We start from the raw sequence: 13368 nt of genomic DNA on the forward strand, positions 1-13368 counted from the left end.
CACAACAAAACTGGCGACGAGGACGACAGACTTGCGCATCACTTTGCACTGGAATCGGCGATGTTTAAAGTAAGAAGTTCCTGTCTTTTCTTAATGGCGCGCCCGCAGTTTAGTGCTGATGCAATCGCCTCGTAAAGGTGGCGGTTCATGTGTTACACAAATAAGAAGGGGGAGAGTAACGGTACAGTGAAATGAAGTGGAGGAAAAGGACTAAAAAAAAATTTTTTTAAGTGGAGGAAAGGGACTGTAAAGAAAAAAAAAAAAGGAAAACAAAATGGCTGTGCTAACCAGAGCGTTTGGACCATTTGATGAAACGGCGGAGCAATGGAGTGCTTATACAGAGCGTTTCGGATTTTTCGTGACTGCAAATGGCATTAAAGATGACGTGAAAGTGGGAACGTTCCTCAGTGTGATCGGAGCAAAAACATTTGGCTTGTTACGGAGTTTGATGCACCCGGATAAGCCCGGCGCTAAGACATATGATCAGATTGTGGAAGTTTTGGAAACACATTTCACACCCAAGCCGCTGCTGATTGCCGAGAGGTTCAGGTTTCACAAACGAAACCAAGGGGAGGGTGAGTCCATAGCCGAATATGTTGCAGTGCTAAAGAAGCTAACTGAGCATTGTGAGTTTGGTGAAACTCTAAATGACACTGTCCGTGATAGGTTTGTGTGTGGATTAAGATGTGAAGCAACACAGAAGCGCTTGCTCACGACTGACAAACTGACGCTTAAATCAGCAGTGGAGCTCGCTGTGTCTATGGAATTAGCAGCTCAAGATGCACAGCTGTTGGGGGCTGCAACAAGAGTGCACAGGGTAGCAGCTACACCGGATAAGCATGCAAGGGGCGCCAGAGAGTGTTACAGATGTGGAAGGTCAGGTCATCAGCCATCTGACTGCTGGTGTAAAGACCTGACCTGTTGGAAATGTGAAAAGAAAGGACACATTGAACGTGTGTGTAAAGGGCAAAGCAAACAATCCTACACAGAGAGACACAAAAACAAACAAGGAAACACATCTAACTGGCGTTCTAAAAAGAAAAACCTACACATGGTGAAACAAGAACAGGAAGACAGTGACACAGATGCTGATGGGGAGCTGAATCTCCATGTGTTAACGGTGAATGGAGGCTCATCAGGCTATGGAGTCACTCCACTACTAGAAGGAATACCGGTCAAAATGGAGCTGGATACGGGGGGCCGCTGTCTCCTTGATTTCAGAGAAGCTATTCAAAGAAAAACTGGACCACCTATCACTGACGTCGGCCAAGCTCATCTTAAAGACCTACACTGGGGAAACAGTCTCAATGCTGGGTAAGACGGAGGTCAAGGTGGAGCTTAATGGACAAACCGTGATGCTGCCAGTTTACGTGGTCAAGGGTGACTATCCATCCGTGATGGGCAGGCCATGGTTCGAGAAAATTCATCTGGATTGGAAAAAGTGAATGCGGTGTCAGTCGAAGAGGCGGGGCTAGCGGCAGTGTTGACAAAGCATGCGGCTGTCTTTGACGGAGAATTGGGGAGTATGAAGGGGATTACGGTCAAACTCAAGGTGAAGCCTGACAGCCAGCCACGATTCCTGAAGGCCAGGAACGTTCCCTACGCCCTCAGACCAAAGGTGGAGGCTGACCTGGAGCGTCTGGTCAAGATAGGGATCCTGGTGCCGGTTTCGCACAGTGAGTGGGCCACGCCCATGGTACCAGTGATGAAGAGTGACGGCGCGGTTCGCTTATGTGGAGATTTCAAAGTAACAGTGAATCCTGTGCTCTCAGCTGAACAGTACCCCCTCCCCATCATTGAAGATCTTTTCGCGGATCTAGCAGGCGGTCAGAAGTTTAGCAAGATTGATCTATGCCAAGCCTACTTGCAGATGCATGTAGAAGAGGACTCGCAGAAGTAACTCACCATCACCACCCACAAGGGCCTCTACAGGTACTGCCGCCTACCCTTTGGTATAACGTCAGCACCAGCATTGTTTCAGCGGGTTATGGACCAGATCTTAAGCGGCATTCCAGGGGTACAATGTTATCTCGGCGATATCCTTGTCACAGGAAAGGACGACAACGAGCATCTGCAGAACCTGACGAAGACACTGGGAAGACTTGAAGAATATGGCTTACGCGTTCGCAAGGACAAATGTGAATTTTTCAAGCCATCAGTGGAGTACCTAGGCCATGTCATCGACGCGGACTGCCTACACACAGCACCGTCGAAAGTGAAAGCCATTGCCGACGCTCCTGCACCTACAAATGTCGGCCAGCTGCGGTCATTCTTAGGTCTCCTGAACCATTACGGAAAGTTTATTCCACAGCTGGCATCACTGTCGAAGCCATTACATGAGTTCCTGTGTCAGGGCAAGGCCTGGGCGTGGACGAAGGAGTGCAAAGCTGCATTCAAGAAAGCCAAAGCAGCTTTGACTGACCCCAGAGTGTTGACGCACTTTGACCCGTCGTTGCAGATTCAGCTGGCCTGTGACGCGTCGCCTTATGGCGTCAGCGCAGTCGTGTCCCACATCTTTCCCTCAGGCGAAGAGAAGCCGATTGCATTCGCGTCAAGGTCGCTGAGCAAGGCGGAGGCGAAATACCCGCAGATCGAAAAAGAGGCTTTGGGCATCATCTTTGGAATCAAAAAGTTCCATCACTACTTGTTTGGAAGGAAATTCACCTTGCTGACGGATCATCGTCCTCTGACATCGATCTTTGGTCCACACACAGGAATACCCACCCTGGCAGCGTGCAGGATACAGCGCTGGGTGCTGATGTTAAGCGCTCACAATTACAACATCAAATACCGGAGGTCAGCAACACATGGCAATGCGGATGGATTGTCAAGACTTCTTCCGCCTGTGCCCTCTGAAGGCTGTGAGCAGAAGATTTTCTACTTTGACATGGTGAGCAATGCCCCTGTCACGGCCCGGCAGGTCAAGAAAGAGACCAGAGTGGACCCTACGCTATCCAAGGTGCTGGATCGGGTGATGCGAGGAGACGGATCACGGGTGTCAGACGTACCACCTGAGCTCCTACCTTACCTGCCAAGAGGGAAGGAGTTGTCTGTCATGTCAGGATGCCTCCTTTGGGGCATGCGAGTGATCATACCACCAAAGCTGCGGAAACATGTCCTCAACTAGCTGCACTCAGGACATTGTGGTATTGTCCGGATGAAGGAGCTGGCACAAAGCTACTTCTGGTGGCCTGGTCTGGATCATGAAATTGAAGTTGAAGCGAAATCAAGCCCATCATGTGAGACAACCAGGGATATGCCAAGAGCAGCGTCATTGCATCCATGGGAATGGCCGGCGACACCGTGGCAACGGATCCATCTGGACTTCGCGGGACCAGTGGAAGGAGCGATGTTCCTGGTCGCGGTGGACTCCCATTTCAAATGGCCGGAGGTTGCAGTAATGTCCACTGCCACTACGGAGAAAACCATCGAGACTCTGTTCGGGCGATTTGGTCTGCCGGAGCAGATCGTAACCGACAATGGAACACAGTTCACATCCCAGGAGATGGAGTTCCTCAAGAGCAATGGAATCCAGCACACGTTCTCCACGCCTTATCATCCATCCACGAATGGATTGGCGGAGAGATTTGTCAGAATGCTGAAACGCGCGTTGAAAGCGGCAAGAAGTGATGCTCCTCTAAAGCAGCGCCTGAATGCTTTCTTGCTGAAATACCAAAATACGCCTCATGCTACGACTGGAACTCATAGGAAGGCAGCTACGGACACGCCTTGACCTGCTGAGGCCAACGTCCACAGAAGCAGTGGTGCACGCCAATCAGCAGGATCAAGTCAGCAGACGAGCTCAGAGGTCCAAAGAACGACACTTTGTGGTGGGGGGGCAAAGTCCTCATGCGTAACTACACCACCCCGGAGCGGTGGGTCCCGGCTACGGTCATTCAAAAGACGGGCCCCGTTTCATACCGAGTCCGCACCGGAGACGACCGAACATGGAGACGGCACGTAGACCAGTTACTGCCAAGACAGTCGCCACAGGTAACCCAAGAAACAGAGGATCAAGGACCTGCTGGGGGCTCCAGCAGGGACTGGTCGTCCGACCCTGAGACGGTGGCACCATCCACTCTTGTGCCATCGAGGGAGGAAGCCACGCCTGCAGGGTCACGGGAGAGCCAGCCAGAGCCTGCTCCTGAGACTAGGCGTTACCCCCAAAGAGAAAGGCAGCCTCCAGAGCGCCTTAGTTACAGTTAGTGCTAACCTGTGTGCATGGGGCAGAATAATCCCCAGGGTTAGCGGAATGTAGAGGCAGTCTACCCTCTCTTCCAAAGTTATAGTCATTTTCAGTTATTCTGTTTTGTGGACATTCTATTTTAAAGGGGAGGAAATATGTTGTGTATTTTGAATGTGCATTAGAATTGTCCCACATGGGATACCGTAGTGGTGATTTGCAATGCACTATGGGAAATGTAGTGCATTGAGTGAAGAAGCACATTGTAAATAAAATGGCCGTTGTGATGAAATATATGCCTTCATCAGCCCATGTGTTTTACCTGCTTGTATTGTGTGAACTGCCTCCTTTTGTTCCTATTGTGTGTATTGGCTACGCCCCTGTCTTTTGCCATATAAAGGTCTCAAGAGCTGTATGAGTCATTCCTACCAGACGAACCCGATGTGGGAAGACCTGCAATGTTCTTAGTGATTAAAAGCCTTTAGTTGAATCCTTTAAACTCCTTGTCTTTGAGTTATTGAAGGCACATCAGCCGTTAACTAAACTCTCCACCCTGGAGTCCTTCTTAATTGTTATATAGGTAAGGGTATAAAACCCCTTGAGACACACTTTTCAACTTTGGTTAAAAAAGACCCCAACTTCTCTATTCTTGCTATAATTGTAACTCCCATTCCTGGTAACATACCTGCGAATCTACACTTCATCTTATCAATTACTTTTCTATCCTTCCTATAATGGAATCTCAAAGCTGTACTCCAACTGGAGTCTAACTAAGGTTTTGTACAGGTGCAACATTATTTCCTTGCTTTTGTATTCTATGCCTCTAGATACAAAACCAAGGAATACATCTGCCTGTTTTATGATGAAAAAGCAAGCTTTGCAGCTTTTATTTTTGTAGACTTACTGCAATCAGTATCATTAGCTAATTAGACAGGGGACTGTATGAGAATCTTTTTAGTGGGGCCCAAATAGTTTGAGAGCTACTGTACTAAACCCATTTTAACTTGGCTGCCAGGAAAAAAATGGCTTATTGAAAGAGTAGATATAATGGTACCCATTAGGGAAGGGCACTGGACTTGTTGCCAGCAGGCAGCTTTTCCATAAACTGACACGTTAACTTTTGCCTGCAGTTGATCAGGACTCTTGCCAAGGGAGGTGCACTGCAATTATAAAGTTTGAAAAAAAGGGGTGCATTTTTCCATCAAACTTGTCTTTTCCTGCTGATTACGGACTTTGACACACCTGCGCATCAATTCTTAGTATTCAAACAATGAGCTTTTCGTTGGTGTTGGCAGATAACGATGCTTCTGGTAACTGTTTTCCACCAGAAGATCAAACCTCCCACTGAATGTGAAACCCTGGCCAAGTTTCTTTTTTAACGTTTTATTGGTTCAGAATTTTACATTGGTTTACAATATTTATTGCAGTTGTACATTTTGCTTCCATGGTATTTATGTGAGCTCACATTAAACCCATGACTCTGGTGCTATAATTGTACCTATTAGGGCTGAATGCTGATTGGGTGTTCCTGGTGAGGCGTGGCACCCACAGAGAGTACTGGTTGGGAAATCACATGTGTGCAGCTCCTAATTTTAATTAATTTAATTTGAAGTTAATGAATTGAAAATCAGGAGCTGTGTGACCATGATTTTCTGGTCAACGCTTCCTGCGAGGTCTTCTCCTCACCATTGGTGTCTGATCGAGGAATCAGCCCTATTGTGTCAGTTTTCAGATGGGATGTTAAACTGAGGCCCCCCTCAGCCTGTACAAGTGGATGTAAAATAGAATCATAGAATGGTTACAGCACAGAAGGAAGCCATTTGGCCCGTCGAGCCCGTGCCGGCTCTCTGCAAGAGCACTTCAGCTGGGCCCTTAGCCCTGTAAAAAAAAATTCCTTCAGGTACTTATCCAATTCCCTTTTGAAATCCATGATTGAATCTGCCTCCACCACCCTTTCAGGCAGTGCATTCCAGATCCTAACCACTCGCATAAAAAAAGTTTTTCCTCCTGTCGACTTTGGTTCTTCTGCCAATCACCCTAAACCTGTGTCCTTTGGTTCGTGACCCTTCTGCTAATGGGAACAGTTTCAATCTACTCTGTTTAGACCCCTCATGATTTGGAACACCTCTATCAAATCTCCTCTCAACCTTCTCTGCTCTAAGGAGAACAACCCCAGCTTCTCCAGTCTATTCATGTAACTGAAGTCCCTCATCCCTGGAACCATTCTTGTAAATCTTTTCTGCACCCTCTCTAAGGCCTTCACATCATTCCTAAAGTGCGGTGCCCAGAATCAGACACAATACTCCAGTTGAGGCCAAACCAGTGTTTTATAAAGATTCATCATAACTTCCTTGCTTTTTTATACTCTATGCCTCTATTTATGAAGCCCAGGATCCCATATGCTTTTTTAACCGCTTTCTCAACCTGCCCTGCCACCTTCAATGATTTGTGCACATATGCCCCCAGGTCTCTCTCTTCATGCACTCCCTTTAGAATTATACCCTTTAGTTTATATTGCCTCTCCTCGTTCTTCCTACCAAAATGTATCACTTTGCATTTTTCTGCGTTAAATTCCATCTGCCACGTGCCCGCCCATTCCACCAGTCTGTCTATGACCTTTTGAGGTCTATCACTATCCTCACTGTTCACTATACTACAGTAAAAGATCCCATGGTACTATTTGAAGAGGAGCAGGGAACTCTCCCAGTGTCCTGGCCAACATTCCTCCCTCAATCATAACCAACCATAACCAACAAGATGGATTTGCTCTTTGAGGGATCTTGCAGTGTGCAAATTGGCTGCTGTTTGCCTACATAACTACAGTGACTGCATTTGAAAAGTAATTTATTTATTGTAAAATGCTTTGCGGCAGCCTGCGGACACGATTAGGTCCTATATGCATCCTTCAGACTAAGCTATTCTGTTGGTGCTGCTTTGGGTTACAGAGGGGCCAGTCTACATCATCTGAATATGTTGTTGGGTAAGGTCACCATCACATGGTGGGTCTGGGAGTGCTCCCCTCTTTCCTTTTGTAGCAGTCCGCCCTCGAGTACTGCTGAATCAGCGTGGCTTCTCCTGTTGAGCTAAGCCCTTCTTGAATTTTGCTTTAATTGATTAGGTACTGACATAAAACTGCAGTCTTAAGTAAGTCTGCCAACAGGCTACTATTTTAAAAACATTTTCTGACATGGCTGAGTTACTTCATGTACTATAATAATATTATGCTAAATGCATAACTTCTATCGCATAAACAATAATGATCAATTATAAGTACATAGGCTACAGAACAAACTAATTGAGTAAGCGACTACCAGTTCAGAATGATGTTTATTGAATAGAAGGAATGTATTGTTTGTTTCCACTTTAAAAAAGCCCTTCACGATTCAATTTTAGTTTCTTGCGGATCAATGTTAATACACGACTGCAGTTGTCCTATATGGCTTAGCTGTTTGCATTGGTTGCATGTTGGGAATTAAAACTGAATAGTACAACAGTTTACAAATGTCCAAATGGAAACATTTAACTATGCGTGTTTACAATTGTATTCATACTCATGTGACATTTAAATGCATGGAATAAAATAGATCAGTTAGCAGTCCTTTCTGGGTTTATCAGCCTAAAATAGAACATTTTGCACAAATGAATCATGAGGCTAAAACAGAATTTTAGCATACATGATGTAATATAAAGACCCAAACTATTTAAATGCTGCATGTGATAGCTGTACATATTAAAAGTTCATTGTCACAGCTCCAGTTCTGTAAATGGCAACCACACATTTTAATTTCCTACAGTGCCAGAGGCAAACTGATTCTACAGAATATTTATAAAATGTTTTTAACCTTGAAGCAGAAGTAAAATCCCATAGTGCAGTATGCTTTATTTTGGGTCAAGTTATGTGATTTTTAAGACAGCAGACTTCTACTTGCTAGCAACAACAGAGCAAACTTTTTGCCACCCACTATGGGCCCACAGTTTGCACAACTCCTTTACTGATGGTGAACCCATATCCAGAACTGCGGGGTTATACCCATCAGGAAAGGATGAACAGGCTGGGTTTCTTTTTTTCTTGAAAAGAGAAGGCTGAAGGGTAACCTAATAGAATTCTTTAAAGTTATGAAAGGTTTTGATAGACACAGAGCATGTGTTTCCACTTGTGGGGAAGAGCAAAACTGGAGCCCATCAATCTAAGATAGTCACCAAGAAATCAAATAGGGAATTCAGAAGAAACCTCTAACCATAAAGTGGTAAGAAATGTGGAATATGCTACCACAGGGAGTGGTTGAGGCAAATCGTATATCTGTAATATCGCCCGATTCCACCCCGCCTCAGCTCATCTGCTGCTGAAACCCTCATCCATGCCTTTGTTATCTCCAGACTTGACTATTTCAACGCACTCCTGGCTGGCCTCCCACATTCTATCTCATGTAAACTTGGGCAGCAGAGTTTTGGATGAACTCGTGTCCTAACTCGCACCAAGTCCCAATCACCCATCCCCCTGTGCTCGTTGACTTGCTCCCGGTTAAGCAACACCTTGATCTTAAAATTTTCTTCTTTGTTTCCAAATCCTGCCATGGCTTCACCGCTCCCCCCCCACCCCCCTATCTCTGTAATCTGCTTCAGCCCCACAACCCTCCGAGATATCTGCACTCCTAATTCTGGCCTCTTGAGCATCCCCGATTTTAATCGCTCCACCATTGGTGGCCGTGCCTTCAGCTGCAAGGCCCAAGCTCTGGAATTCCTTCCCGAAACCTCTCCACCTCTCTTTCCTCCTTTTAAGGCGTTCCTTAAAACCTACCTCTGCCCTAATAGCTCCTTATGTGTTTGGTGTCAAATGTTGTTTTATAATACTCCTGTAAAGCACCGCGGGACATTTTACTACGTTAAAGGTGCTATATAAATACAATTGTAATTGTTGTTGTAATTCTATGTAGAAAGATCTCCAGAACACACCTCATACTTTAACAGGCTTGTATAGCTACAGGGCTTTAGAGGATATACTGCAAGAAACATCAGAGTCAATCTTAATGAGGTGGCAACGGTCTCGGAATGGTATCGGTAGACTTACTGCACCGTTAATGGTGACAGTCCGGCTGCCACCATTATGTATGGGGCCTACCGCTAGGTGGATGAAGTACTAGCCTGTTTTTTAATAAGTAAATCAGGATCCTGTGTCATACATAGGTTCTGAATTGCCAGACCAAGCACTGTGCGCACTCCGAGCAGTTTTACTGGCGGTTCAGCTGAAAATGACCAAAAAATGTTAACTTTTTAAAAGATTTCTGGGGTAGGTGGAGCTCCTTCAGACCCTACAAAAATAATCCAGGTCACTGCTGTTCCAGTAAAGGAAAATTGGGCGGGGTGTATAACAGACAGCCGATCCATAGTTGCATTTTACACCTGTAATGTCGTTCTGATCGTCTGAAAGGGGGATCTGTCTCATCTTATCTTCATGTTTGATATTAATGTCACATCTTTTGTTTTACTTCTGTTAATTTTATTTTCCATACAATATATTTGTATATTTATACTTTTCAGCTGCCTGTGATTGAATCGAGTATATCACAGTCTCAATTTAGCTCATGTTCTGGAGCTGCAAGGCTCCATTCACTTGGTGTTGTTAAAATAAGCTACCTTTTAAATATAAAATACAGTATAGTATAACATTTATTTGTAATGTCTGAAATGTAAACACTTCCATAAAGCATAATATTGCATAAAGCTGATTAAATAATAACAGACAACATATATTGCAACATTTTATTACTACTGCTACATTATTTGGTGAACATGACAGTTTTGTGCAACTTCATTCAAAATACTCTGACATGTTAAAATACTTTGACAGGCACTTTAGGCAGCCTGCTTGGCTGAGGACATCGCCGGAGGTGATTAACTGCTACATTTATATATGTTTGAGATATATACAGAATAAAATACAGGTTGAACAACATTTTCAAAGGTAAGTGCTGTTATTATAAAACTTTTTAAAATAATAGGATTAAATACCCATACTAAGAAAATTGGTCATTATTCTGTTTAGTGTGGCAATGCTAATTTTGATTAGTTCGGTCATGTGCTCTTCCTTGTAACACACCCATTTTGGTTCCCTGAAAACAACTAAAGCTGGTGGCAGACATATAAGGTTGAATAATTGGGATTTTGTTTTGCTCTTTTAAAAAATAAATGAAACACTGTATTAAAATTATTCCATTTCATGCGTACCGATTTTAGGCTCTTTGATCTTCAAATCGTGTTGTCTATAATCACTATCTTCACTCACGATACTAATCCTGATTTTTCAGTCTCACAACTTCTTCTTCTTTTCACTGTGGCTTCCCCGGCATGAATCAATCTACCAAAACCAAAACAAATCCTTAATTTCTATAAGGGAATGACAGGGTGTGCTATAAACAGGCTGTTGCACATGCACAGTAGAAAGCTACAGCATGCGCTATGCCCTGGTGGTTATTAAATAGCAGCGTCACTATTGTTACAATCACTAAAGTGTGAATCAAAACGTGAAAATTCTTTAGGGGTGGAGTTCTCCTCAGTGCCATTTCTAGCACACTAGTTAACATGCTTGTGCAGAACAATTTTGTTAAATATCAGAGAGAAATTTGACACCAACATATTAACCAATGCACTAAAAATGGTACTTGGCAGAATTTCAACCTCCTACTATTTGTGCTTATTACAAATGTCATACCATCATATTCTACTCCCATTTAATCTACAGGTGTCCATACTGTCTTTATGTCTGTGATGCAATTCACTGGAGTGAAACTGCGTATGGTTCAGTATACATTAAACATTGCTGAATGAACTGCAGTGGGTGATATATACCAGATGTTTTCAAACATGTCACTATATCCATTGAACCAATGGAATGCAACACAAATGGTATGGTGGCACAGTTCATTACAACACTAATGTGGAGAACTTGGAATGATGGCACACACTCTAGTCCCACCCTGCTAAGCTCCTGACATCAGCTGTACTGCGGAGGGGAAGCACTAAGCAAAAGGCAAAACACTCCCCAAATAAATGAAGAGCAAGGAGTCACCGAGCTGCTCCCAACCACCTCATAGCAGCTGGCTCCTACAAAACACAGGCCTGGGAGCAGGTCACCCACCATGCTCTCAGCTGTATGGTCTAAATAGCCTGGTAAGACTAGAAGTGGAAAAACAGTGAGGGGAAAATTGTTGGCTATTCACAGCATATTATCGTTATTCTTTCACGGGTAAAAACCTTTCACCAAAACCATATTGTATAATGTGATCTATCAAAAAAAAGCATCAACATAAATCTTGATGATTATAATACGGAACAGTCCAAGATATTATTGAATGACTGAAGTGAAGATATTCTGTATTATACTAATGATACTTCACATTCTCCAATACAATACATCTGAATCAGTCATTTTTAATCAAAAATTACATTTATAGTTTGCTTTGTTTTAATTATTGTTTAGATACATTGAGGTTTAAGTTCCTCCATTAGCACACTGATTAACATGTTCCTGTAACATTTCTTTGTGCTCTATTTTAACCTGCTTAACATAAATGCATTAATGGCTGCCATTAAATAGCACAAAACAATTTTAGACCAATGGATTCATCAGTGAACCACCAGTGCAAATTAAAACCCAGCATCTTATCGGTGGCAATACAGAAAATATTCCCACTCATGTAAACACTCACATATCTAACACGATGCCTGTGCTACAGGCAGTGACGCAAATGACAGATATCACAAATGAGGCTGAGCAGATTACTCCTGAATGATGACTGTACGAACCAATCATGGTTGCCTTACAAGCAGAGTTACTCATCTCAACCTCTATCCATAAAGAGTTTCTGATGTCCAATTAAATCAGTCTTGTTGCTTTATGGTATTATTTTGTTTTGTGATACCAGTGGTAATATTTTTCTTTCCACGGCTACTTATTTACACGTGAATTAGAGAGACGATTCTTAATTTCTCCAACTATATCTCGGGATATAAATTATTGGACAACAATGCTCTGCAATAACTATTAGCCTCGATTTTAAACCGGGGGGGAGCGGGGTGGGCCGGGCTGTGCGGGGGCCGAAGCAGGCAGCGATCAGTCCAGCCCCTCCGGAGCACGAGGCCTGGGAAATTTTAACCCATGCTCAGATGCTGACTCCTGCCCGAAGCCAGTGGGAATGACATCACTGCCAGTGGATGAGATCCAAACTCATGGGAGTCCAGGCTACCGCTGGGGTCCCATGGAAATGGTCCCTGGCAAGGTAAATGAGGAAGGGGGAGGTGAATTGGTAAAGTCCATGGTTGGGGGTGGAGGGGGGACGAGGAGCCTGGGCAGGGATGACCAAGGTCTTTTTGAGCCTTCTGTGGGTTGGATCCTGCCTGCTGCTTGCATTTACTGGCTTGCTCGAGACTGCGCGTGTCTTAGTCGAGCCTGCAGTTAAAATGGTGTGTGCATCCTGATGTCATCATCGGGACGTGGCTTTGTCATTTAAATTAGGCCCCCATTCCTCTGGGGTGAGTGGTCTTCCCGTGCCTGAATTCAGACAAGATGGGGGAGGGCAAGTACACGATCCAAAAGCCCTGCCATCTTAACCTCTTACCAGCACCATTCCGGCCAGGTTGGTTAAAATCAGGCCATATCTGTACATCTGTGCTTAAAGTTCTCAGCTGCTGACTAGTGTGATTTTGTTTTAAACCTCTCTCAAAGACAGGAAAACCAGACAGGAACAGGTAAGCTCGCAACAGTTAAACTTTTTACAAACAAGTCTTTCTCATCAATTTTGAGTATTTTGGTTGCTAATGGGTATAAATCATATTCACCAATGGTTCTTTGATTGTGTCACATCTAACTCCTGCCCCAATGTGCTTTTACTTCCTGTTTAGCTCTTAAACCTTTATCTAAATAAAACCAATGCATTAACGCAAAATGATAATAAGAACCTCCCAAAAGTATCTGTACACCAGTTAAGGTCTGTTACTTCAGCAGCTTCAATCTATTGCAGTTCCATCAGTTGAAATTAATCTTTGCTCAAATACAGTTGACCTGAAGTCCCAAATGAACTCTGTAACAAAGTACTTTGATTAATTGTTAGAGATGGATTACAGATTGTCTTTTTTCTTTTTGCCAAGTATGTTAGATACCGTAGTAAATATTTAGGGACTGAAAAACA

At 43.9% G+C, this 13368-nt stretch overlaps 1 protein-coding gene across 6 annotated transcripts in view; it reads right to left on the minus strand.

The window, feature by feature from the left end:
- Positions 1-9929: 9929 nt before the first annotated feature.
- wipi1 (WD repeat domain, phosphoinositide interacting 1) overlaps positions 9930-13368 on the minus strand; it is a 122557-nt gene continuing 119118 nt past the window's right edge. For 5 of the 6 annotated variants that reach the window (XM_085963706.1, XM_085963709.1, XM_085963704.1 and 2 more), the window contains one exon: positions 9930-10538. Coding sequence is in view for 3 of the 6 variants with exons in the window: in XM_085963704.1 (XP_085819830.1) it covers positions 10491-10538 (48 nt within the window). In the remaining 3 variants the exon portion in view is untranslated. Of the gene's footprint in view, positions 13261-13368 lie in introns of all 6 variants that reach the window. The other variant, XM_085963705.1, reaches the window with a different exon arrangement.

Source organism: Somniosus microcephalus, chromosome 21, assembly GCF_052327205.1.
Source record: "Somniosus microcephalus isolate GS21.2 chromosome 21, FLI_Smic_1.0, whole genome shotgun sequence".
In the NCBI taxonomy this organism is placed as follows: domain Eukaryota; kingdom Metazoa; phylum Chordata; class Chondrichthyes; order Squaliformes; family Somniosidae; genus Somniosus; species Somniosus microcephalus.